The 27,808-nt window shown below is 41.4% G+C and overlaps 1 protein-coding gene across 2 annotated transcripts; it reads left to right on the forward strand.

The window, feature by feature from the left end:
- Positions 1-27,808, forward strand: TENT4A (terminal nucleotidyltransferase 4A). 2 transcript variants are annotated; one of them, XM_084850677.1, is made up of 12 exons: positions 1-965; positions 7,930-8,053; positions 9,633-9,679; positions 10,169-10,289; positions 13,618-13,725; positions 16,846-16,974; positions 17,981-18,194; positions 19,757-19,883; positions 21,410-21,510; positions 22,425-22,591; positions 23,986-24,144; positions 24,916-27,808. In XM_084850677.1, the coding sequence occupies exons 1-12, from the start codon at positions 160-162 to the stop codon at positions 25,099-25,101; spliced, it is 2,289 nt and encodes a 762-aa protein (XP_084706803.1). In that variant the 5' UTR covers positions 1-159; the 3' UTR covers positions 25,102-27,808. The 2 variants fall into 2 exon arrangements, with proteins under 2 accessions (XP_084706803.1, XP_084706802.1); XM_084850676.1 differs by having other exon boundaries at positions 99-965; positions 24,919-27,807.

Here is a 27,808-nt window from a genome sequence, read left to right on the forward strand (position 1 = left end):
TATTCTTGTCGTCGGCGCCGCCTCCTTTTTCGGCCTTTTCCTCCGTCCCGCCTCAGATGCCGCCGCCGCCGCCGCTCCTCCTCCTCCTGGCGCGTGTCTGACAGGCCGTCGGAGCCGGCTGCCAGGGGCCTGAGGAAGGAGCGAGGGAGGGACGGATGGATGGATCCCCGCGTGGCCTGGATCCAGCCCGAGCAGAAAGGCCCCGCCAATGCGCTCTGGATGCAAATCTGGGAGACCTCGCAGGGCCGAGCCGGCGGCGGCCCGTCCTCGCCGCCCTCGTCGTCATCGTCTCCGCCGTCCTTCCCGCCCACAGCCCCGGCCCGTTACTCCCTTTGCCGCTTTAGCGCCGCCGCCACGCCGCCGCCGCCTCAGCCTCCTCCTCGCTCGGCGGCGGCCGCCTCAGCCGGCCCGCCGCCGCCTCAGCCGGGCTCCAAGCCGCCTTCCGCCCGCCTCCTCCCCGCCCAGACGGCGGACCGGCGCACGCCGCGGCTGCTGCTGCTGCAGAAGTCCCTCTCCGTGTCGTCGTCCTTCTCGTCGTCCTCCTCCTCAGCCGAGTCTGGCGCTGACAGTCCCGGCAGCGGCGGCGGCTCCTGCGTCCGGGCCGGACCTGGGCCGCCACTGCCGCCTCCTTCTCCAGCCTCTCGTAAAGCCTTGGAGGGCCCGGCTGAGGAGAGTCGAGGGGGAGAGGAGGAGGAGGAGGAAGGGCAGAGCCAGCGGCCCCCCGCCGCGGCCTCCGCCTCGCCCCACCGTCACCACCACCACCACCAGTACCACCCGGGCCGCAGGAAACGAGAGAACAAGGCCAGCACGTATGGGATGAACTACCTGCTCTCCATCGGCGGTGGCGGCCGCGAAGGGGTCGCCCTGGCTGGCGACAGCAGCCTATGCTCCCAAGCGCAGCCCCCGGGCAATGTCGCCCTGGGCACGCCTTGGAAGACCAGGCAGTACAGCCCCGGCATACAAGGGTGAGCATTTGGGATGTTTCATACCGCGATCCGAGGGTTGCAAAGCACTGCGGGCATGTTGTCTTTGGAGCGTTGCAACCCCGTAAGGTAAAAATCAGCACTAGCCTCTTTTGATAGATCTGAAGATGAGGGACACATTAGATGTGTCAGGAGATGAGTGAAGAGGCTTTTGAAATGAAAAGCAGTGGGGACCCAATTTGGATTGGGACCATGGGGTTGGGGGGGGGGTTAAACCTCTCCCCACCTCCAGCATTGTTTTCCTTGTTTAAGGGTGCTTAAACAAGGGTGTTTAAGGGTGCAATCCTATGTATGTTTAGACAGAGAAGACTCCTACAACTCCCAGCATTCCCCAGCCAGCTGGCGAGTTTTGTCTGCCTAAACATGCATAGGATTGCAGCCTAAATTGCTGTTCTCCAAGCTGCTATTTTGCAGTATGGGGGAATAGGAACTGTGGGGTTAAATCGTGGAAATTATGCGGCCCTGATCTGATTTGCCCCTCCTCTGCTCCCACAGCTGCATTTAATTCTTTGTAACAACCTGCAGGAGATTCCCATGTCATGTCTAGTCTGGCCCTATGAGAAGTGGCTTGTCTAATGGTACCCAGTGAGTGAATGGTAAATCCACACAACTTGTTTGCATACTGAAAACTTGGTTTCAAAGCCAACAGATTGGGAGGGAGGTACCCTCTTACTCAAGTTTGCTTGTGCAGTATTCAAAGGTGGCCTGCCTCATAATGCAGGACCTTCCATTCAAAACACCTGTGAAACTCTTCTATGCACACAAAATATAGGGTCTAAATACCATTAAAACAGGTGCACATCCCTCAGGCCGCATGCTGCCCTTTGCCACTCCGAGTGCAGCCCATAAAGCTTGTAGGGGCCCACACACTTTTTCACACAGCCCAGGTGATCACCTGTATTCCAGGGAAAGAAACACTGTTCCAGTGCTGCCATTAGCAGTGCTGGGACAATAGTATCACTGATGAATGATGGGGACTGGGAGAGGCAAAAGCTTCCCCAACCCTCAGTGATCCCAAGGTCTCACTGGGTAGAGTGGAGAGCTTTAAACCTCCCCATCCCTGCACAATGAGATGATGTGTGGAGGGGGGTAGAAAGTGCATGCGCGTGAACATGCGCGCACATGTATGGCCCCTGGCATTCCAGTCAACACTGGATGTAGGCCTGGGGGTTGAAAAGATGGCGCACCTCTACATTAAAATTAGTGATTGTACTTCCAAGTAAAATGTGAGTGACAGGGCACTAAGGTGCTTGCTCTCCATGAAGCCCGTAGTCAGGAAGAGCCCATTTGCAGGTGTATTTTAGATGTAATGCCTAAAATGCTTTTTGAGCTGACATACCATAATGGCCTGTGGGGTGGTTTCTGGAAAATGTTGATATAGAAAAAATTCAGTGCCCTAAATAGAGTGTGATTTGATTTAGCATGTTTAACTGATATGTAAAACACAGTTAATAAGGTATCTCATGTTAATTTTATGGCCCAATAGCCATAAATATTTCAGTCAAAATGATTGGGGGGGAAAAAATTAAGCACACTTAGGACACAATCCTATTGTGTTGATCGTAAGTCTCCAAATTCAGAGGCTTACTGTCATCCTATGCAGAGCAGGAGGAGTGGCAGAGGCAATTTTGCCTCCCCATCCTCCTGCCATGCATTTTGCACTTTTTTTGCCTGTGTAGCTAGGGCGCTTCGGAGGGGGGTGTGGAGGGAAGGATGATAGAACCATAGAACAGTAGGGTTGGAAGGGGCCTATAAGACCATTGAGTCCAACCCCCTGCTCAGTGCAGAAATCTAAGTCAGAGCATCCCTGACAGATGTCTGTCCAGCTTCATCTTGAATGCCTCCAGTGTGGGAGGGGCTGGAGAGGCTACAGGATAGCTTGTATCCTGGCTCCTCCCTGCCCACCAGAATGCCCCCTTCTCTGACGTTGAGCTCCTGACCTCAGGGAGCAGCTGGCACGGTTCTTTCCACACCAGCGAGGAGGGGCGTTGGAGCTCTGATTCCCTCCTCCAAGGTTGGAGCGCTGTCTCTGACATTGGAGCTAGCCCCTCTGGATGCTGTCTAAGGGGCATAAGTTTGCTCCCCAAGGCAATTTTAAGTGCTATATTCAAGCAAATGCAAAGCCTTGTGTGGAAATTATATTTGTTAGAAGACAAATTGTAAACATTTAAAAAATAATAGTATGTACTTCTCTTATATTATTTATTTAAATTTGAGAGGCACTGAAAACTGTTAACATACTAATTTTAAGATACTAAAAGAACAAGGGTATGCTGTAGTTGTCCACTCATTACTTCAACAGAGTTTAACTCTCTTCTGCTGAGGTCATTGGGGCACCTCCAGTTTCATTATCACTATCTGTAGAATCACTTGCACTAATCAGTTATATTTCAGATTAAGCAAATCTCATTTGAACCACATTCTCTAAAGGATGATTTTACCAATGAGTCTATGGGTAAGGGCAATTTATTTAATAAATGTATATGCTGTCCAAATGGCAGATGCCTTTGGGGCAATTTACAATTATAAAAAACCCAGAACAGTGTAAAATAACAACTGAAACAATAAATACAACAAAGGAAATACTAAAATATTAAAACATTATACATGTTAAAGAGCCTTCAGTAAAGTTAATAATCAGTGCAACAGATTAAAGATTAAATAACTGTTGGAAGAGGAAGTTCTTGATTTGGCATCTAAATGTATACAGTGAAGACACCAGGCAGATTTCCCTGGAGATGGCATTCTGCAGATGAGGAGCCACTACTGAGAAGGCTGTTTCCCTGGTAGCCACCCATCACACCATTGTGGGCAGCAGCACCCAGAGAATGGTTTTAGCAATTAGGCTGGAACATTTGGGACAAAGAGCTCTTCAGGTAGACAGGCCTTAAGCTATTTAGGGCCTTCAAGGTCAGCACCACCAGTTGAATCAGGCCAGGACACTGACTGGCAACCAGAACAGTTGATGCAGCGCTGGAGTAATACATTCAAAATGACTAGTCCAGGTAAGCAGTTTTGCTGCTCCCTTCTGCACTAACTGAAGTTTCCAAGCTGTCTTCAGAAGTAATCCCATGTGTAACACACTGCAGTCATCCAAGCAGAATGTTACCAGTGCATGGATAACTGTAGCCACGCTATTTCTGTCCAGGTAAAGTCAGAGCTGATATATCAGCTGAAGCTGAAAAAAGGCACTTGGTGTCACTGGGGCTAAGTGACAGAGCTGGATCTATGAGCACCCCCAGACTGTGAATTTGCTCCTTCTCAGGAAGTGAAAACCCATTTAAAGCAGTGGAACTCCACTTAACTGAAGAGATGAACCACCTCCAAACGGAACCTCCATCTTGTCTGGGTTGAGTCTCAGTTTATTGGCCCTCATCCAGCCCATTATCAAATCCAAGCACTGGTTGAGGATAGTCACTGCCTCACCCACATAAAGGAGAGGTAGAGTTGAGCGTCATCCACACATTAATGTCACTTCACTCCATCTCCTGGGACAACCTCTCCTAGCAGTTCCAAGTAGATGTTAAAAAGCATGGGGGACAAAATAGAACCCAGAGGGTGCCGCAACAGAGTCTCCATGAGAGAGAACTTTAATCCGCTAGCATCACCCTCTGGAACCAGCTGTTGAGGCAGGAGCAGAACCACTGTAAAACAGTTCATTCAGCTCCCAGTTCAGACAGCCTACCCAGAAGGAAATCCATGGTTGATGGTATTGAAAGCTGCTGAGGGGTCTAGGTGAATCAATAGGGATGCATTTCCCCTGTCTTTCTCCTGGGAATGGGCATCCCACAGGGGTACCAAGGCAGTCTCCACCCCGAAACCAGGAGTGGCAAACCACTGTCCATTTTAAAGAGATTGGTAGCTGGCCATCCTTCAATGAAGCGTTGATCACTTCCTGGATCCAGGTCCTCAAACTATATCTACTGACTGTAATTGGCCAAGGTCAAGAGCATAGGTGGTCAGATGGACAGATCCAAGCACTTTGTCCATGTCATCAAGCCTCAACAATTGAAACTCCTCCCATAAACTGGACAAGGCAGTGCACTGGACACCACTAACATCTTATTCGCATCACCTATGGAGTCCAAGTCGTGGCAGATCTGAGTGACTTTACCCTCAAAGTGTACCACAAATCCAGCACAACAAGCAGTCAGGGGTTCCATTAGATATTTTTCTGATCACCCTGTAAAAGGCCAGAAACTACCTGAAAAAGCCTTTGCAGGGCAACACTGAGACAATGCAAAAGTGGTGCCACCATCATTCTCCCAGAGTAGGCTCTAACCTGTCAAATTCAACATGAGTCTTCCTCCATCTGTGTTCAAGCTGTCTTCCCCTTTGCTTCATAGCTTTCAGAACCACAATATACCATGAAACATCTCAGCTTCTTTGCTAATTGTGCTTGATTCTCCAGAAGTAAGAGACTTTGAGAAATAGAATCAAATTTAGTGGTGCGTTCATTTGTTATTCTATTCCACTTTTTGGCTTAATTCAGCTGAAAACATTCAAGTTTGTTCAAAAGAACCTGCTGTGGGTGGTGCTTAGGACCCTGAACAACAGTTGGGTATTATAGTGTCCTTTCCACAGTGAGAGAGGAAACATATTGGCCTGGTTTGCACTTAAAGGTAAGTCAGAATTGCTGAGAATTCTGGTTTATTGGTAACAAGCAGTGTGCTCATGCATACTGCCTGACTGCTATTGCTTGGTTCCTCCTGCCACTAGAAGGGCTAAACAGACCAGGAAAACTCTAGCACTGGTTTGTTTAGTCTTGTGTCCAAACCAGGATTCATGGCAAACCCTGGCTTCAGATTTCTTGAGGTGAAATAAGAATTGTAGTGTTGGTTTAGATATGACCCACACAGCCAGTCAGGTGAATGCATAGGTTTTTAGGATTATTCTGTGTATTTGGGGTTTTATTTACCCCATTGTTTTCAAATCATTTAAACAGTACTTTCTCACACACCGCCTACTAATAATCATGTGAAAAACATGAATTACAACTTTGAAAGTGTTGAGTTGCCTAATAGGGTATTGGTATCCTTTAGCTGTTACTAATGAATTTTATGAAACAATGAATTTTTAGAAATTAAAAATTTGCTGTGCTGGAAAATTTTCTACCCTACATACTGATACTGAGTAAGAGACTGAGCTACAGTTTAGGAATTCCCTAGTTAGAATTGCATTTTCACTATGAACTCACTAGGTAGCTTTGGGAGTACCACTTTCTCAGTCTTCCACCCCCCTGTTTTCAATACAGAAATAACCCTGACCTACTTCTACAGAGCTGTTGTAAGGATTGCAGGCAGGGGTGTACAAATTTTGGCTGGCTTTAGTAGCCAATGAAAACCTTGTGGTTGCCTGGTCCCTCCTATAAGGTGTAGGTTCTGTACTGTGAGTGATCAAGAGGTCGAGACATCTCCCCTCCCCAAGCTTGAAGCTAAAGAGGAGGGCAGGGGCTTGTTCTGCCATGCTCCAAGCCTCTCCAATCATCTTGACAGTACAGCAGCAAAACATGCCCCCCCACACACACATACACACACCTTTTTCCCATCCTTGAAGCTGGAGAGGGGATGATCCCTTCTCTCCAAATCTAAGGTGAGTTTGTCACACTCGCCACGTGGTGATGGAACCCCCCTCAATGGCGAGTAGAATTGTGGACTGCTAATTACTGAAATAGCAACTGGGTCTTGCAGCGAAGACCCATTTCACACAAAATAGCAGTCATGGGTTAGTTAATCCACGAATTGTCAAAATCTAGCAGAAGCAGCCGAGCACCCTACCTCCTGTATGCTCATCACTTCTGCTTTCAGTTAACAACCTATGCTAGCCCCATTCGTAGATTGCTAGCATGATGTCCAAACTCAGACATGCTGTGTTGTTTAGTGGTTAAAACAACCTAGAGTTAACCCAACAACATCAAACATTTTTCTGGAGAAGACTATCTTACCTGTTAGGAATGGTATCCAAGCATATTTCATTTAAGAACCTTTAAGCAATCGCAGCCTATTATTGGAAGAGTTTTATTTTATTCCCTTTTGTAAATAATTCCCCTTAATAAATGGCTCTTTTGTTCATTTTGAAAGGTTGCCTGTAGTGGTGGTGTCAATTCCATGCCTATGATATAGGAAACAGGCTATTGAGTTTCTTTTAGACATAGAGGGTTAATTTTGGTGGTAGTGGGTAAAGATTTTATAGCCATGGTAAGCTCATAGATGATTTCAAGCATCCCTAGATGTGTATCAGTAAAAGATACATTCGATCAATTATTTTAATAAGGAATGGTATTGGGGGACGACTATGATGAGAATCTTTCAGAGAAGATTAAAAAAAAAAAATTCCTTCCATAGCTTCAAAATTTCCCAAAAGATTTACATCACTAGTCTTCCAATTACATAGTTTTTAGAAATCATTTTGGCAGAGTAAAGACTAGGTAGCAATATATGAACCCATTGTCTTAAACATTTTATTCATAATTCTGAAAGAATATATTTCATAATCCAGAGTCATTCAATTTTTCAGAAAACAATGAACAAAAAAAATTCCCAATGTTCCCGGTGGGGCGGAGGGGTGCGGGCCTTCACATCTCTAGTATAGTTAATAGATAAGCTATGCCCACATAGGTCAAGAGAAAGTATCACTTATTTAAAGCTAAGTATGAGTCTCACAGCTTAAATGAATCTTCATTATCCTATGTAAGGGCTATAGAAGAAAACTTGGCTTGTGACTTAAAACTACTTGTGATCTTTCTATTGTTGAGCCTATAACAAAGAGTGCGTGTGGAAATGAAGCACCAGTGTAAACCAACAGCTACTGTGTTTTGCTTTGGAAAGCTAGATTCAAATCCCAGACCAACTATTAGATTAACGTTTTTGGTATCCTCTCCCTCTCTCTCTCTCTCTCTCTCTCTCTCTCTCTGTTTTGGCACTGAACTTCTTTTTCTTCTCCATAGGCTTCATGAAGAAATAATTGACTTTTATGACTTCATGTCCCCTCGCCCTGAAGAAGCAGTTATGAGAAAAGAAGTAGTGAAAAGAATAGAAACTGTCATCAAAGATCTTTGGCCTACAGCTGATGTGAGTGAGTCCCAAACTAGTGTTTGGCTCTCCATTTCAATTTCATTCTGACCACACAACTGAGCTGCTATGTGCCTCCCTTTGTGCCTTCTGACCCAAACTAGAAGGCATTCAGGGAACTGGGTTTCTGCCTTAGCAGTGTACCAAGATGGCACCTCCCATGCATTCCTTGGTGCCTTCTGGCCCTATTTGTTTGAAATAATGTGTACCCTGCTCTCTCATTCTGGAGACCTAAAGTGCTGTACAAAAAAATCCTCAATTACATGAAATTGAAAACATTTATAAAAACATATTGATAGGCCTTTTGTCTTAAATCACTTAGACCTATAAAAATATTTATATTTATGACATTGGAAGGACAACAGTGCACCTTGCAGTTCTTGTGGCTGCCTTCGTGTCTTCTTCCCTTAGCTGAGGTGAGGGGAACGGTGCAGAGATGCGTTAGTCAGTGTCGCGCTGTTTGTACCTTCTAGGGAAATGTAGCATCATACCGTCTCCTCCCAATCTGGGCACATGCTGTCTCACTGCAAAGCAACACGCAGCAAATGTACAGGTAGCGCTCCCATGTTTTCTTGACTGAAGGAAATAGCAGGAAACACTGGTAGTTTTTTCTCTCCCAACAGTGGGACTGTGTTTTTGGTTAACTGGAAGCAAGGACATTTTTGCTTACTGCAGGGGATTAGGCAAGTCTGGATTAAAGTGTTTTCTACAGTTATTAAAATAGTGTTTTTATCCTATGAAAATATTCAGAAAGTGAACATCAGCCCAATAAATTATTGTAATAAGTCTCGCTTGATAAGCTTTATCCTTAACCTCTTTATCCTTGAAGTTTAATCAGAGAAGTTGTATTAAGCTTCTCACCCTTCAAAAGCTGTCCGCGGGTACCTATCTGCCTTGTTTAGGGCTTAATCTCTCCCCAGTTGTTCAGCAGTATTAAAACAAGCAATTCAATTTACACCAAAATCATAATTTCATGCTTTACTGGTCAGATGTAATAGTTTCTCTTTCAGGTTAGCCCATTTGGAAACACTGAAGCCACTATTGCTGTTTGTTTCCTTTTCAGAAATCTGTTTGGTTTTGATCTTGGGTAGAGTGAGCAGTCTGCCAAAAAAATTGCATGAGAGATTTCAGGCTTGGTATTAAATATTAGAAAGCTTATATAATTGTTCCTCCTTGAGAATTTACATTTATGAATTGATTTGGAGGATCAGTAGTGTGCTACATGCTTCCTCCTCCCCTAGTTTGCCACAACAGCTGAATTGGGTGAACTGTGGTTAGAGCAAACCAGGAAAGAGAGGGAACATATCCAAGAAGAAAGGGAGGAGCCTGTGGATCATTTCTGATTACCAAACCGTAGTTTGAGAATTGGCTAACTTAAGCTCTGAACCAGGCCCATGTGGTCTTGGGTGGAAGGAGCCCTTACAGTGAAGGTAATACTATTCAGTTTGATTAAACTAATAGGTTTCTGCGGTTGCTTTGTGTAAATTTCTACAGATAAGGCAATGTAGATTTTGTTGAGACTTCCCACCTTAGCAGTCACAACAGTGAGTTCAGTACTGACTTTGTTTCTCTTTACCAGGTTCAGATATTTGGAAGTTTTAGTACAGGACTTTATCTACCAACTAGGTGAGTCCTGAAATCTTGACTAACATTTCTGGCTTTCATGTCCTATATTACTAATGCAGCATTATAAATATTGTTGTTACAGCGCCATCCATGTACATAGTGCTTTACAAAGAATGAGAGGACAAATCCCTATTCCAGTCTTGAAAGAGACACAAGAGAGACAACAAACAGCAGGGGAGGGATTGAGGCAGGGGTAAACGATAATTATGTGGGATACCCTCTTCACGTTTAACTATAAGTATTGTGCTATCTTCCATATTGAACAAATACTGCAAATAGTAAGGTGTTTTGGAGTATTTCACATATTGGAATACTATACCAGTAGGTATGCTAGCATTACTGAATTTTATAATTTAGTGTTTTTCATATAGCAATGTGAATATATCTTATATCTTATTATATATCTATAAATGCAGATTTGCTCCATCTTCAGGGGACCATAATGCCTATGCATCTAATAAACCTTGTGTTTGTTTTTATTATTTGTAGTGATATTGATTTAGTGGTTTTTGGAAAATGGGAGAGCCCCCCTCTACAGCTGCTGGAACAAGCACTAAGGAAACACAATGTGGCTGAGCCATATTCAATTAAAGTACTTGATAAAGCTACAGTAAGTAACTGAAACAAGTTATATTTGGTTTAAAGTAAAAGCTATGGAAGGGAAATTATATTTAGTGTAAACAGTGTTTTAAATGAAGCTGTTTTTGTTCTCTGTTGAATCTCAGTACTGAGGTTCCTGAGGAACCAGGTATCTGACTTGACTGTAACAGTAACATATAAGCCCTAATCTTATTTATGGAATAAATGTATTGTCTCACATACTGGTATGTACCACCACCCCCTCCCAATAATTATCAGGTATTAAATATTGTTCTCCAGTTTTTCTTTTGTACCTAGACATGACTGGGGAACACTTAAACACTGTGCATTTAACCAGTGATCGGAATTAAAGTTATGATAACATGTAGGATACATCCATTTTGCTACTCTTGATGTGTGAGAAATATCAGATGTGGAGTTCAGCTTGTTTCAGTTAGCTCACATCTTTTATTTGAACACTGCATCAAGTAGAAAAATCTATCCACCTACCCAATAAACTTCTGAAACCTCCTAAAGTTCTCCAGCAGCCATGCTGCTTCACATGCACTGTTCAGTTCTTATTGACATCTTTCTTAATTCGCAGCACCTCCAAACAGCCATTTACTTCTATACCTCTCTCTTGTAACTCTTCTCTTTCATACATCTTTCATATTTCCCTTAAAAAGCTGTCTGGAAACTTCCCTTTAGTTATCTCTACCATTGGACTAATTACTCATTCTCAAAGTAGCAGTTTACTCCTGGTTAAGAACTTTCACTGTTCATGAATACATTCTCCCTGGTTGCCTGCAGTTTTCATGTTCTCAGTTAATTCCTTCTTATTTTATCTGTTAACATCAACTCCAAATTAGCTTACCCCATTATGCTCCAAGCCATTTGGAATATAAATCTCTCATAATAAAAATGCCTGGGAACTTCCATTTTTGTTAACACTCAAACTGATTTCTCAGAAGCTAAAGTTTGTCATAATCATCAGTTTATGTAATCTAGATTTTCTTGATACCAACTCAAGGACCATGGGTGTGTCCTTGTTGTACTATCAACTTTGTAGTTGGTTTCCCTTTGGATTTGGTTTTTTTAAGTCCCTGAGTCCTGACAACATCATTGACAAATGGTGGTGTGTATCTGCTGTGCCCAGATTTGCTGGCACTGACATTTGAAGATTTCTCTTGGCACATGTTAGGCTGCCTTTAACTTGTGATTCATAGCCTCTGATGAGGACTTGCTTTATAGAAGTCTGCTGTCTAATGCATGTAGTTTGTAGACTGCCTTTGTTTTAATTGTACCTTTGGGGGTTCTTGCTTTCTTACCAAGCAAGAGCTAAATCTTTCCCATGTTAAAGAGCTAAAATGACACATTTCTCTCTTGGTTTAAATCTCTGGTTTCACTAGCTTCAAGAGTTCAAAGGTTCAACGAGTCACTTGAACTCTCAGTAAACAGATACACCTGCTATTTTTAGACTAGAGCATTGCTGTAAATGAAGATATGGTGTTTGACACCCTAATCTTAAATGCACTTGGAAATGGGTGCCATTGTTGTGAGTAGATCTATACCAGTACCAGATCCCCGGTGATGGTTTCCATGTCCAAAATACCAAATCTCAAGTCTTACTTTTAAGAAACATGGCTGTATTTGCTACTTCCAGCAGGTGCTTCAACTCTGTTTCTGCATTTATATCAGAAAGAGTGACCAAAAAGATAGCGGAAGATTATCTTACCATTGTCAGAGTGTGATGAATCCTCAGAAGTTCTTTCTCTCTCTTCCCACAATCCATGGCAGAAACAAAATAAATTATGCCAATAAAGTAAATTATTATGCACCTGCCACCTCTGTAACTCACAGTGGGATGATAAACGTAGCTGCTAACAACATAGGGCAGTATCCAATATTACCATTGCACTCCCGTTCATTCCATTGTGCCAGTGGGACCCCTCACTAGCACAACTGGTAGTTAGCACTTCCTAAAGCAACCGCAGAAACGAGCAGAAACACTTGTTTCCGGATTGGGATAGGTCAGCGGAGCTCCCTTCTGCGAGCTCCACTGACCTACTCCATTCTGGAAATGAGCATTTCCACTCATTTCCAGTTGCTTTAAAAAACAGCTAGTTCCCCATTGACTAGTGACTGGTGCACGGGCAGCATAGGATACTGCCAGTAATTTAAGACTAAACCTATTATGAGCTAAAAATAACAAAACAAACACAGCAGGTCATCAGAAGCATAATATTCAGCTGTAAGATTGGGGAGCAAACCAAGCCTGCTAGGGTGAAAACATTTTGGTCTGGCATCTATAGGGCGTGAAGGAAGGGACCAATCTGATCTCCCAGGGCAAAGAGTTCCACAACCTGGGCAGAGAAGGCACTCCCCCATGTCACTGCCAATTATATCTCTGATAGTGGTGAGACACAAGAGTTCAGCCTGCCCAAAGATTTGAGTGAACAGGCAGGACCATGCAGGAGGAAACACTCTTTCAAATAACCAGGCTCCAAGCTGTTTATAGAGTTAACAACAATAACCAGCCATTTTAATTGGTCTCAGAAATAAACCAGAAGCCAGTGCAAATGGAATAGCAATTGAATCTCATGCTTCACAAAACCATCTCTTGCTACTGCATTTTGAACTAGCTGAAATGCCCTGACACTTTCTAAAGGCCATGTAGAGCATGTTGTGGTAATCATAATTTAAGTAAGGAACAGGTGCACACCAGTCTAAGCTGGGTGAAAACACCCATGGTCACAGCTGTAACCTTATTTTTTTACTAAAAAAAATAAAATTGAAATGTCAAGTTTCAAAACCAGTCATTAAATTTGACAGTGACCTGATCACCTGTCCTGGGTAAGCACCTCGGTGACAATCTGTATAAGGGATAGTACTGTGCTTTTTGTAGCTTTAAAGTACCTGTAGCCTTTTCAGGTCAGAAGAATGGCAATGAAGGTTGCATGTGTAACTGCTGTTGCACTGCGCTAAGACAAATGCAGCACCATGTTATGAAGGCTGCACACACAAGAAGGCTCTTCATGGTCAAAACAGGCACTTGGGCTAGCCAGAGATGTTGGCAGCAGCAACACTGGTATGGGAAAGGGAGGAAGGAGCAAATGTGCATATACAGTAGGCAGAGCAAGGAATGGGCAGTTACACTTGAGTAGTTATTTGGAATACTGATCAAGATCAATGTGGAGTTAATCTTATTCGCTGTACATCTATGCACTAATGCAATGTTAAATTGCCTTTATAAGTCATGTTTGGATATTTTAGATGATTTGATGAATTGATTGATTGACTAAAAAATGTCTGGCTACTTCTTGTTGTTGGTTGAATTACTAGTTTGACTACTTTTGCAGGTACCAATAATAAAGCTTACTGACCAGGAAACAGAAGTGAAAGTTGACATTAGTTTTAATGTAGAAACTGGTGTGAAGGCAGCTCGACTTATCAAAGACTACATGAAGGTACAGTCAACAACAACAAAACACCATGTGTTATATCCTGATCTTCCCATTGCTTTTAGACCAGCAATAGTAGAATGCAGCTGGCAGAAAATTATAGAACATAGCTATGTATTAAATGCAGTTTTGAGCACTGAGAAGCAGATTTTGATGAATTGGAAATAACCTCATGGTCCTAGGAGAAAATCCACAGGGATCTACTGAGATCTCCCCCAACATCTGATCACATCATTCCCAGCATTCTTTAATAACATCCTTCAAAAATGGAACAGTCCAGCCAGGCCCAAATGTATAATAACCTAGCCAAGCATTCTGCATCTTTTTGTCACATGTCATAGACGCAAAAGTCCCCTTGGCTGTTGACTGATGGGCTGCTCTTGTCCCCAAATCTGTGGCACTAAAAGAGGGTAGGGAATTTCTAGAAATAATGAAGCAGCATTGTGTTGTGCAGAACTGATAAGACTTCTTTGCTTATCACCATCCTGGTGAGAGCTTCTACATTATAAGTATGGGTACCTCTCTCTAAAGTTCCTCCAGGGGAGTACCTTAGGGAACATCTCAACACTTTGAAAAGAGTGGCAGAGTTCATAACAGACTCTATGAGTTGCCTGCTCTTCTCTGCCAAGACCATTGCCTCTTGGCTTGTCTGCAGGAGCTTGTGGCTCAAGCACCTGGACATAAACCTACAAACCTAGGCTGACTTTTCTAAGCTCTTTATCAAATTGCTAATCCTGGTGCTGGTAGAGATGAAAGAGAAAAAGCTCTCTTGCTCTCTCTGCCACACCTAAGAAGGAACTGTCTAATCTTCAAAATAAACCTCTCATATTTGGCACCCCCACAGGCACAACCTCTGACTCTGACAACAATTGATCCTCTAAAAGCTCATGGTCTGGCCCTTGCTACACTGCTAAACCCTGTCCTCAAAAATCATGTGGGAAGACAGATCATCAGGAAAACCTTACTTAGCGTGATGCCACCATGGCCCCCCTAGGGACAAGATGGATTCAGGTGTTCCAGGACACCTGAGATTCTTTGACCGTGGATTGGTGGCTGCTGGAAACAGTTCATTGCAGCTACTTCCTCAAACTGAGCTCCCTTCCTCAGGACAGTGTCTTCCCCTTTCACATGTTCTGGAATGTGGACAAATACTGAGCCTTGATTGCCATTAACAACGGAGAGGTATAGGAACCATAGAACCTGTATAGTTGTGCAAAAGAGCCTGTAGTGAGTTAGTTAGTGAACAAAAAAGTGGACTTCACAGAGTTCCTACATGCGAGTAATAGACCTGTGTAATTTTGCTAAACCAGCAGCTTAATAGTTAATTGAGAAACTTTCATGCAGGTCTGCAATCTATGGCTTTCACCTTGAAGCTGTTTTGACCTCACTCTGCTTGAGCAGAGATCGGTTGCATTTCCCGTGAGAAGCAAGCCTAGCCCCCCCACTTCTGAGAAGAGTGTGTGTTTCTGTGTGCTAGCCTGTCAGCTCCTGAACTTAGAAAGAGGGCTATGTAAGCTTGAGAACAACGCAGCCAGTTTGATCTTGCTCGAAGGGGCAATACATGCTGTCAGCTTAGAGAACTTTGCTGGTCCTAGGAATGATTTCTTGTCTGTCTTTGGGGGGCCCAGACAAGACAGTTCAGCTGTGCATTGGCTGAGGGGAAATGTGAGCTTTCTTTACATATATATATTCTGCATCCATTTTCTATCACTAAACTGTCGTCTTCCTGCACAAGTGACTCTGTTTCATCTAGTTAATCAAAAGAATCTAATTTGACTGGGACCTGACAGAATCAGAACCCCAGATACAGAATACAGAGCCTTCATTATTTTTTCTGTTGTTTTCATGGTGCCAAAATAAAACTGATTGGAGAGTGATTCTGGACCTCAAATTTCTGAGACGCTCCATTCCACAAAACAGAGAAATTTGAACTGAGGAAATAGGAAATGCCTATTTCCCAGCAGATTTGTTGAGTGCAATTGACCCCATTGATGCATATCTTCACTTTCCAACCTCCCAGTCTTCCTGAGGGGAGGTGGCGGGGGGCAGGGCAGGGAGAGATAGGCAGTATCAGTACAGTGCCCTCCCTGGTCTCTTTTCTACTCCCAGGGTATTCACAAATGGAATGATACCACTGTAGTGCACCTGAGGACAAAGGAGTGCATCTACACATGTACCCCTACCTGTATAGCCTCCTCAGGTCCACTTCAGTGTCCAGGCACATACAATATGAGGGACATAATTTGTCTGTCTTGACCATCCTGACCAATCAAAACAAAAGCTGTAAATTACTATTTCACAAATGTTACTGCATCTAGTGAATGGAGATATGAGTTAACTTACTTAGTAGAAACAGTCGCTTTCCCCCACTCAGTACAGATACTTACTCAAATCACATATATCCCTGCTTAACTATTTGTCTGTGGCACATCTGTTTATCCTTTCTATATTTCCATACGTTTGGATTATTGGGTAGAGATGTCACTTATTATAAAACCTCATTTAATGTTGGCACTCAACTTGAAACAAAGTCCCTGCTGTCAGACTACCCATTAGGTCCAGGAATCTAGATTGAATAAACTTGTACACAGTTGCATGTTTTTTGTCATTTAGTGATTCTGTTCAGAGAATATCACATGAAACACTTCATAGTGAGCTTGGTTCTCATGATCTGGCCTGACTTTCTGTCTCTCTATGATTAAGATGAAACAGTGATTAGAAACATAAATCTTTATATTCCTTTTAGATTAGGAATGCTTAGTAAAAATTGATAATTTGTTTATGCAGCCTTTCATGTCTGTTAATTCATATACCTTAATGGTTGTGACATTTCTGGTAACTCTGAATGTTTGCATTTTTTGGTGTTAACAACAGATCATGATATTTAATGTGTAAAGCACCTTTACATGCTTAGGTAATAAATGTAAGGATAAGGAAGAAACGTTCACTCATTCATACAACAAACTTCCTATTAGGTATTGTATAGCCAAGGTGTACTGGCTTTTCACTCCTTTTATGTTTTGATTTGGTATGAATTACTTTATACTTCATAATAAATCTTAAGCATCATAAATCTTAATCCTCTAGAATTTGTCATATAGAAAACTAACTCTTTTTCATTTGCAGAAATATTCGTTGCTGCCTTACTTGATTTTAGTATTAAAACAGTTCCTCCTTCAAAGGGATTTGAATGAAGTTTTTACTGGTGGAATTAGCTCCTACAGCCTAATTTTAATGGCAATTAGCTTCTTACAGGTATGTCCTTTGCCATTCTTGTCAAAGTTTAGGAGCATTCTTTACAAACCCTAATTGGAAATAAATTGTTCCTGTTGATCTACATCAGCATGATTATTTCACTTCAAGTGTTTTATATTAGCTACAGTACTCCCATAGTATCTAGTCTCGCAAGAGTACTGTTCTGTAAAGCAACAGAATATCATGTGGAAATAGGGCCAAGGTAATAGAATCAGTGAGCAGGGTGGGCTGAAGAGCCCACCCTTTATCAGCCTCCCTGGCAACCTTGTGTGGATGTAAAGGGTAGAGGTTATGTAGTTCAGTAATGTTTTGTCTATGCTACCTGATACTAAATTTCTAAATTTTCACATGGCAGTGACTGAGCTGTTTGTATTTTGCATGACATGTTCCCTATGAATGAACTGATGTAATTCAGTAAACTGGACTGCCTGTAATTATCTTGATGATTACTTCTGGCATACCATTCTTTGGAGAGTGTCTCTTGAAAAGCTCATCTTTCACTTATACCTCCAAAAGTCTCAGCTTTCGCTTATACCTCCAAAATAACTTTGAAAATATTTGTTGTAAAATGCTGCCAAAACAAACCTATGTAAACTGTACCCTGTATTCTTACACCCTGCCTTGATATTACAGTGGTATTGCTGTATCCTTTTGGTTTTAACTCTGATAAATTTATAACAGACACAGTATAATATCTGCCTGTTCCATCTTTTCTTTTCCAGGCACAGAAAGCTCTACTTCCTTTAGAAACTGGGAAGTGGAGCCTTAGTCAAATTCATGTAGAGGGACATGCAGTTTCCTAGAAAAGTTATATTAGAGCATGCTACGCTCTGTTATACTGTCATTTTTATAATGTGAGAAGAAGCTATTAAGAAAAATAAGATTATTTTGGTTGGTGGTAGTTGTAACCCATTTCTTTCTTCTTTTTTTTACTATAAAGTTGATAGAAATATAAATGATTTCCCCCCAAACAAAATAAAATCCTGTTTCTGATTTGTTTTTGTAGCTGCACCCAAGAATCGATGCCAGGAGGCTGGATGAAAACCTTGGAATGCTTCTAATAGAATTTTTTGAACTCTATGGAAGAAATTTTAATTATTTGAAAACTGGTATTAGAATAAAAAATGGAGGTGCCTATATTGCCAAAGAAGAAATTATGAAAGCCATGACAAATGGATATCGACCATCCATGTTATGTATTGAAGATCCTCTTCTGCCTGGTGAGATGACACAAGCTGTTCTATATTTTTCCATTAAGAATACGTATTTAGCACAGAGCTCAAAAATATTTGAAGAAGCCTTTCAAAGGGTAGTCCTAGTGTTTGCTTTACTGTGGGCACCATGTAACGTCTAAGTGGTTGGATGCTGTGAATTTACATGTTTTAAACTGTACTGCTTAATATCCCCAGAAATATACAAAATATGATGCCAACTATTTCTGGGATCAGAATTCCCATATTTTCTGTGTACTTGGCCACAAGGGTTTTCCATGTGAGGGCTGAGTTAATTAATTTTCTGCCGTCTTCAACCTGCTGTGTATTTGACTTATCTGGTACAAAATGATAGGTCTTGTTTGTTGACCTTGAGACCCAAACACTGCATATGAGATGTTGGGAACTTCCCACAAGGTTAAGGAAGGGGTTAATTGGGAAACAGGATCTCAGATACATTAGGCAGGGAGCCATGTAGTGATTTTAGTTCAGGACCAATTTATTATCTGCACTCTTCACAAGATTGATAATTCTAACCTGGAGAGCAGCAGAATGTGCAGCTGTTGTTATATAGAAAAGAGCTTCAGACCTAAATACAGTTTTGCACAAAGGAATACTGAAATAGAACTGCATATGGAGAAAAAATCCTTGCTTTCCAGCGACAGCCTGTGCTGATTAATTCAGGTGAATATGGCTTTTATAGAGCAGGTTGTGAAAGCTTTGGATCTCAGGGGGTTAGATACCATGCTTGGGGAGGTGGCTTCTTGCGGTGAGAAGGCTTTGATGGTTCTCTCACAGGAGGTGCCATGCTCAGGGTAGAGTGCACTTCAAGGCCAATTGAGGATGAGTCATAGCATCAGCCCCTTGGAGCCAGCTGCTTTTGCCAATCTGTCTAGTAAGCTGCAGACTAGTAGGTCCCATGCATAGACTAATACTGCTTTCTGTCTGAATCATGACTTTTCAGTAGGGGTTTGACTGTTCCTTGACCAGCTTCACTGAGTTGTAGCATGACCTAGGCACAACAGGAATTGATTATATCAGTGGGAAACAGGACAAAAAAGCACTATTAAAGGGTGGCAAGCACCCTCTTGTCACAGTAGGGGACTGCGTCCTCAAGGCTTGAAGATCATTTCTTTGCCACGCAGTAATCCTCTGCTGTGTAAATGGGAATAAGCCACGAATGTGGCATGAGTCCTATAAATGATGTACAGGTTTGACCTGCAATAAGCTTCCATAGAGACTACTGCTTAGTAACATTGAGCTTTCAAGTCTAGTAACGTAAAACAGAACAGAAGCAATATAGCTGATACTGCTCATTAGATATAAAAGCAAGCGATAAATGGAAAAAGGAGGGGCTGGAACACAGATTATGAAGGCCAACTACCAATCAATACCCATGCAAGACATGGCTTATGTGTGAGGAGTAAACACCTCCCCAAGCAGCTGCTGCATGTTTTAAGGGTTAAATGTAGGGGCCAAGGCAATATGAACTGTGTGTTAATCGTCAGCTACCAAAGTGATAGATGGATGAACATGAACTTTATTTAAATTTTAAATTTAATTGTTAACAGGCAACGATGTTGGAAGAAGTTGTTATGGTGCCATGCAAGTAAAGCAAGTTTTTGACTATGCCTACATTGTTCTAAGCCATGCGGTATCGCCACTTGCAAGATCATATCCCAATAGAGATTCAGAAAGGTAAGCAGTTTATCAGTGAATCTGTTGCATAGGCAACCTCTTTAAATCCAACTATTTTTATTGTTATTTATTACATTTCTGTACCACCCAATGGCCAAAGCCAATTTTTGCACAATTGATCCTCTTAATTGCTTCCTTAATTTTGCTTTACAAACCTCCCTGAACCCCACTGTATTGGATAATTTCTGGCCAGCCTCCAATATTCCATTCTCGGGCAAGATGCTAGAGTGTGTGGTGGCATCTCACAGTTTCTGGATGAGATTATCTAGATTCATTCCAGTCTGGCTTCAGACCTGGTTATGGGACAGGCAGCTTTGGTTGCCTTGGTGGATGATTTACACTGGAAACTGGACAGGGTGTGATGCCCCTGCTGGACGTCTTAGCAGCTTTCAGTACCATCAGCCATGATATCCTTCTGTGATGTCTATCAGGGATGGGACTTGGAGGCACTGCTTTACGGTGGCTCCAGTCCTTCAAACTGCAGCGTTGGGGGACCACTGTGTCCATTGCCTGTGATGTCACTCAGGTTCCATCTTGTCCACCACGCTATTTAACATATACATGAAACTGCTGAGAGGGGTTGTCCGGAATATTGGAGATTAGTGCCACTAGTATGCTGATGACGCCCAATTCTATCTCTCCTTTCCATCTAAATCCACGTAAACTGTTTTTGTTCTAAATCTAAATTCTATCTAATGGACTGGATGAGGGTGAATAAGTTGAAGCTTTCAACAAAGGTACTTCTCGTTAGTCAAAAGGCAGATCAGGGAATAGGGATTCAACCAGTGCTAGATGAGCTAATTGCTTTGAAGGCAGATGTTTGCAGTTTGTGCGCAATCCTAGATTCAACCTTGAAGCTGGATGCCTAGGTTCCAGTGGTGGCCAGGAATGCATTTGCACATCTGGATAACATGCCAACTGGACCCTTTCCTGGAGATGTCTGATCTGGCCATGATGACACATACCTTAGTTATATCCCAGGCCAAAAGCATTTTTAGTCAGGGAGGCCTTTGGTGTAAGCTGATCTACTGCTGTGAAGGGGTTTTAACTGGTTGGGTACTGTCTGTTTCTTTTATTCCTGTGTTTTTCATTGTGTTTTTAATGTATTTTGTTTTTATGTTATATTTTAATTAAGATTTTGTTTAAATCTGTATTTTATTATTATTAGTCACCTTGAGTGCCATTTTTGGCAGATAAACTGCATAATTAATATTCATAATAACTAGCTTGATGTTCCCTGTGGAACTAACCTTTCTCTCACCCCACCCCTTTTTTGTGAAGCAGCTTTTCTATTCTGCATTACAAATTGCATTTTAAAATCCCTTTGGAGCTTGTAAGTATCACTGTGGAAAGATGCAATTGGTTGTCAGTGGAAACCACCACTGAATGTGTGCAAGCCCTTCTGCTTATCTAAAAAGGCCTCTTGATTGCAGTCTTCTATCCATAAATGAGTGTAACTCAGGCTAAAAAAAATGTTTTACTTCAGTGTTGTGCCTCGAATTCTTAAGTGTCAACATTTCTTCCAGTACTTTAGGAAGAATAATTAAAGTGACACAGGAAGTGATTGATTATAGAGCCTGGATTAAGAAGAAATGGGGAAACAAAACAAACTTGTCATCTGGTCTTGGTGAGTAAAGGAGTTGATTTTAAAACTTCACTTCAAATATTTATCATAGCTTTAAATTAATTCTAATTTTTCTTATACAATTGCTCAACTCAGACATAGTGCCAACTAGGGATGTCAGAGAAATCCATAACAGAACCAAATGAGTTTGGATTTTTATGACTCTGACCTGTGGATTCAGCAGTGGACCAGCTTTCCCCCTGTTAGGTGGATTCCATGGACTTGCAGACCGTTTTTGTAACCTTCAGGAATTTTGCGCAAATTTTGTCATAGAAAAATATGCAAAAATTTAAAACACCCATCTGAAAATGCCCATTTCCCCCATAGACTAAAGTGTGAAAAGGTGCATGGGGGGGGCGTGGGTTTGTACAGTTTTGTACATGCAAATTTGCACAAATTCAGAAACTAAAAAAAATATAATTCCATTGATGTTGGAACAAAAGGCTCCTGACAACCCATGAAATGCAGACAGAAGAGATTTTACACAATCCGTACATCCCTAGTACCAACCTTAGGTTAGGGTTGCTTGTCTACTTTCATCTACTCAGAATTCATGTCTTGAGATAATCTAGTATCCAGATGCATAGGAATGGTCATAATTGTGGTTCATTGATTCAGACATCATGGCAGTCCACAGGTAGCATAAACCATGGTTTCTGATTTTGGTTTGTCAACCCATCACAAACCATGGTTTGTCAGTTCAGTCATCTCACCAAACCATAGTTAATCATGCTTAACTATAGTTTGATGTGATGTCTGAATTGAGCCTGTGAGTCATTGCTGAACTGAGTCTTGCAGTAAAATATATAATGATGTAACATTGCTTGCCTAAAACTGAGGAACTGTGGTGGGGGATTTTAATGTGAGAAATGATGGATTTTCATACAAAATTAACTGATAGATCTATATGCTAACAGATATTCAAATGAAAGAGAGAGAACCAGTATCTCCATGCAGTGTCATCCAGAACGGAGATGCTGAACTGCTATACAACCAACCTTTAGCTTTGTCATTTACTGGTACACAACAGTTGTCGTCAGGCTCATCTGCCTCTTCTGTGTCATCTCTTTCTGGGAGTGATATTGTAAGTCCAATTTTATTTCCTTCCAAGCTGCTTTTTTCTCATGTATCTGTTGGCTTAGTGTAATTCAGTATCAATATAAAGATTACAAATCACAATAGCATTTCTGTAACTTTCACATAACTGAAACAAAATTCAATTGAAACTTTTTTCTGTTTACATTGGCTTCAAAATTTTATAATTTAAAATACCATATCTCTAATAACTTAAAATACCTATGTACCATCATAAGTAAATCATAAGGAAATTGATTTTTAGATACTTTAATTAACACTAATTAATTTTTCAGCAATTTTTTCAGAAATCCACACAGTAGCACTTAAATGAAAAAGCATTATAGCGCTAATTAAAAAAATACCTTGCTGCCTTGCCAATTGTCTGCCACTTTAGATCATGTTTATTTTTAGTCCTAAAATGCTTTAACTTTTAAAAACATTCTGACAAGTCCTGAAAGTAATCACACAATTGCAGTTAAATAAACGCTTTAACACAAATGAAATTATTAATATTTTAAAAAGAGAAATTGCAAAACAAAGAAAAAATGGCTTAGGTGAATTATAGAGGGTTCTACCCTTAAAGGTGGCCTAGAAATAATTTTAGTCAGACAGATAGATGTGTGCCTTCCTGCCCCCAGTATGGATGGAACATAGCAGGTTGTACACACCAAAAAAAAATTGCTCTATGCCTTAAAGTCAATTGCAGTTCTTCTTGTAGCTTATAGCAGAAGAGCAATGACTGGGTAGCATTAGGAGATGCATGTCTGCATGCAGTGTTAGACTGATTTATTTTCATGGTATGGGACTGCAAGGTACACAAACTGAACACAGCTGTTTTTCACAACTTGCTTTGACTCTCCTGCTCCAGAGATGTGATTTCTGTGACAAGAGTTCAGTGCAGTATCATCCTGCTTCAAGCAGCAAATAAGTGCCTCCCACACCCTCACCTAGGCTTGTGCCATTCAAAGAGTAATCTTTTAAAATACCTAGAAATTGCTTCTTACATCCCAAAATGTACAGGAGAAATCTATATTTTGCAGAGACATGTATGATGTCATGTCCTGGAGGAAAAACAGATCATAGCCTACAATTGCTGGATTATATCTGGACCTTTCCCAAGGCATGTTTGCCTTTATTAAACAAACTTTTTTGATCCCAAATGGTAGCACAGGCAGGTTGTTGGGAATGACACACAACTTTTTTTGAGAAGACTTCTGATCTTAAGATCTTGACAGAAGATTAAGAGGCAGCTTTCTGATATGATATTTCTGAACTTCTGATACTTATTGTGTCAGTACTTGTTGTGTGTGGCTCTGTTTAAATGAGTAGTCAACGTTTGTTTTTCTTTAAAAAAAAAACATACCATCAAACCTTCCATTCCCCCCTTTTCTGTGTCACAAGGATTCAGATACTCCGCCTTGCACAACTCCTAATGTGTACCACTTCAATCTGCAAGCACCATCTCAGCTTACAGCTGGTTTACCACCAGCGTTGCCTATACCGAGTGATAAAACTCAGTCTGTACCTGCAAGAACATTGATTATGGCAACTAATAATCAGGTATGTGCTATGTGATGGAAGTTGTCCATTAATTGGATAGTGGTCATGAAGGAGCAGTAGGCTACCTAGGTTATTATTTTATTTATTACAATTATTTATGTTCTTCCCAGGCACCTCACCAGTAACATCACAACAAGCAATATTAACATATAAAAAGTAATTAGGATCCTTCCCATAGAGCATTTGATGGTAAATGGTCCTGTGAGGGGAGTGGAGGGTCCAGCTGGAACAGGAGCAGGCACTTAGTGTTATCCTTGCATGCCTCCCTCTGTCCTGGAATCCTTCCAACAGCACAGTTGATAGTAGATGGACCTGTGTGTGGGAAGTCCAGCTGGAGCAAGCCTTCATGTCTTCCTCGCCTGCTTCGCTCTCTCCTGGAATCCTTCCCACCCAGCAATGTAGATTAAGTTACTACACTTAGGGCACAATCCTATGCGTATTTAGACAGAAAAACGTCCCACAACTCCCAGCATGCCCCAGCCAGCATGGCTGGCTGGCACATGCTGGGAGTGGTAGGATTTTCTTCTTTCTCAACATGCACAGGATTGTACCCTAAATTAGAAAATTCTTCTGAATTGGCTTTTCTTGAAGCATTTTGTTTGTATCTCAGTGTCTGAATGCAGAGTGTCTTTTTCACACTTGTAAATACATATATTGGGAAACCACTATATGATTCTGTCCTTCAGGAATTGCTAGGAGGCAAACGTGATGAAAGGATGTGGTAAATTTGTTATTTAATGCAATAATTTTAAACATTTCCTATATTTCCAGCAGCACAATGGAATGAAGTTTACCGTGAAAGGAGCTCATACTCATAATCCAGGCAATGGATACAATTGTGCCAGTAATGGAGCCATGAGGCAGCCAGTTGGCAACAGAGGGCACCACCAACATAACCGTAATATCTGGAGAAGAAAGAAGTATAGAGACAGTTTCCCTATTAGCCTTAGCAGATAATGGCCGACTTCAGGGTGTCCACTTTAGACTAATGCAGTGTGTGACACTAGTCTGGGGGGACTTGAGACCAGCACCGAGCGCATCAGTTTGTGGATGTTGCCAAATATCTGCATCCAACCTTTGCATGTTTCTTTGTGTGGTGGTGGAGTCCATCTTTAAAGAAATAATTGTGCTTATCTGTGAAGCCTTATTAAATGTGGAAGTTTGTCTTCTGCCTATCCATGATTACTACAGTGCCGAAGCAGCTCTGGCAGGAATATTGTGAGGACCATAAATGCTGTGGCACTTTGCTGTAACTGCATTTGTTTATTATGGATTGTTTTGTTTTTGTCATAAAAGTAATGGATGGTTTGGACTTTACTTTCTGTTGTAGCAAATCTTTGTGACTTTGCTCACTGCCTTCCCATTTCTTGTTTAAACTTTTTTTGTTGCCTTACTCATATCAAACATAACTTTTGTGCAATAACTCAGAATGTTTTAATCATATTTTCATGTAAGTTATATTTAAGGGATGGGAGGGTAGGTGTATTTTTGTTCTGTTTTTTGCTTTTACAGATCCTTTCCCAGGTTGCATTTTCTAAGTTGGGTTCATGATTTTGGTGAGTTATCTGAGCTAAGTATTCAACTCATCACATTGATAATATTGGAGGCTTCTTAATTTGCAATAGAACTGCTGATCTGGCTTGAATCTTTATAGAAAGTATTGAGCTACAAGGCATTTTTACCCTTCCATTTAGCTCACTAGTCTGGCATGTAACACTAATTTAACTCTAGCTAATGGGTTAGGGCACAGTCCATGCTCTTGTACAGCTCACATGCATTTCAGTGGAGATCATGCAGGAGAATTTGAACCTTCAGTTTATTCTTTACAACTAGACAAAGATCAGCATAAAAATCCAATCTTTTAGGGTAAAGTTGGATAACTTTGACTTCTAAATTGCAAACTACAAATGCTTTTCATCAGTTTTATTTACCCTCTGGTTGGGTCCAAGCATTGTTGCTGAATAAAGTATCCAACTTAAGGAATGTGGAGAAAGGAATGTATATTGATTCCATTAAGGAATCTGATTAGCAGCGTGCATTAGTTCTGTTAAGAGCAACTACCTGAAATGTACCTTCTGGCTTCTCTATGCTTTTTTAAGTATCAGTCTGTTGTCTTGTAAAAGAGCACAGTCCGGTGCTGCACACACAATCCATGTGGCAGGCAGTTGATTTAAAGATGCATACAGGTACTATGCAAGTGTGTATCACCATGGCAACCTCTGTTACCTTTTTTTTTTAAAGCAAGAAAATACACATCCTGCCTAGCCCTGGGTTTTTAAAAAGCACCATGTTCTCAATGTCACTGGCTGCATTTTCATGTTCTCCTTTTCCTTTTTTTTTAAATGAGAGTTCTTGAATCTTCAAAGCACTGTGTTAGTAGTTCTGCTTGGAGAGAGAACTTAGAAAGAAACCTGCTGCTGTGACAACTTCATGATATAAGAAGTGAATATTCCTAAAATGGATATTTGAATGTTTGACACAGAATGATTCTTCTAATAGTAAGCTTCAATATCTGCAAGTATGCCTTGGAAACTGTTATGACACAAAAGAAATCTGTCAAAACTAATGCAAGGCCTTTGGGTAGTAAGAGAAGAGAGTGCAACATTCCAAAGTAGAGTAGCACACATTTTGTCTGCAGTTCATCTTGATCCAGAGTTAACCACAAATAAAACTTCTAATTCTTTACCTATTATTAATATATTAGTATGGATTGTAAGCTACTCAGAAAGACGGGCATAAAGTGTATGACTTAGTGTACCAGTGTCTGTTGGGAAAGATGTGTAAAGTTTGCAAGTCTAGGGCAAACATAAATAAGGCAGAGGCTTTGAAAATGCACATGGTGACAACTGGGCAGCCTGCACCTGGAGATAAGCTATCAGTGCTCCTCATATGCTACAAGATACTAATTTCTCTGGGAGTAATTCTTGAACTCTGGGGCCAGGATCCCCACATACTCCAGAGCTTTTCTGCCTCCTCCCAGTGTAGCCTCTTAAGCCCCGCTCCGAATATTATCCTGAATGTTTTTGACCCCAAACCAGCATTCAATGCAGTGAAAGGGACTGAAACCAGAAGGTTGTGTGGCCCTCTTCTCATACCTGAGCAGAAGTGCACAGAGCTCTTTGGACCCTGGCCCTGAATGATAATAGCTGTTATTCCAGGTAAATGATGATTTTACAATTAATAAGTAAATAGCAATCGGATTTTGAATTTGCAAAATCTCAGCCCTGCTTGATAAGTGGAACTGTATCTTTGCTTTGACTATTTTTTTAACCCTGTGAAAGGTTTTTAATAAATGCTGGTACAATAAGGGATCTAAACTTGAATAAACCGGTATTCAAGGGCTGATTATCAACCTATACTCACTCTTACATGCTAGCAATATTGATTAAGAACCTACATTATGGAAACCTCAGTGTCCTAAACAGTGTCCATTTAAAAGCAGGATAGGCTTAAGAGAAGCAGATATCATGTTCCATTTCAGTCATGGTGAACCAATAAATTGCACTGGCTACCACTCTGGTTATGTTCTACGCCGCTGTGGATAGCTGATTAAAATATCATGTTCAGATTCTTTTTTGTGTGTATAACGATGTGGGAAGCTAAAATACATATTTTTATGTGAAGTTTTGTATTCTTTGATTTTTAATAAATTTTCAAGGCCAGA

Source organism: Heloderma suspectum, chromosome 4, assembly GCF_057233095.1.
Source record: "Heloderma suspectum isolate Gila_16-S chromosome 4, 16-S_ref, whole genome shotgun sequence".
Taxonomy (NCBI): Eukaryota; Metazoa; Chordata; class Lepidosauria; order Squamata; family Helodermatidae; genus Heloderma; species Heloderma suspectum.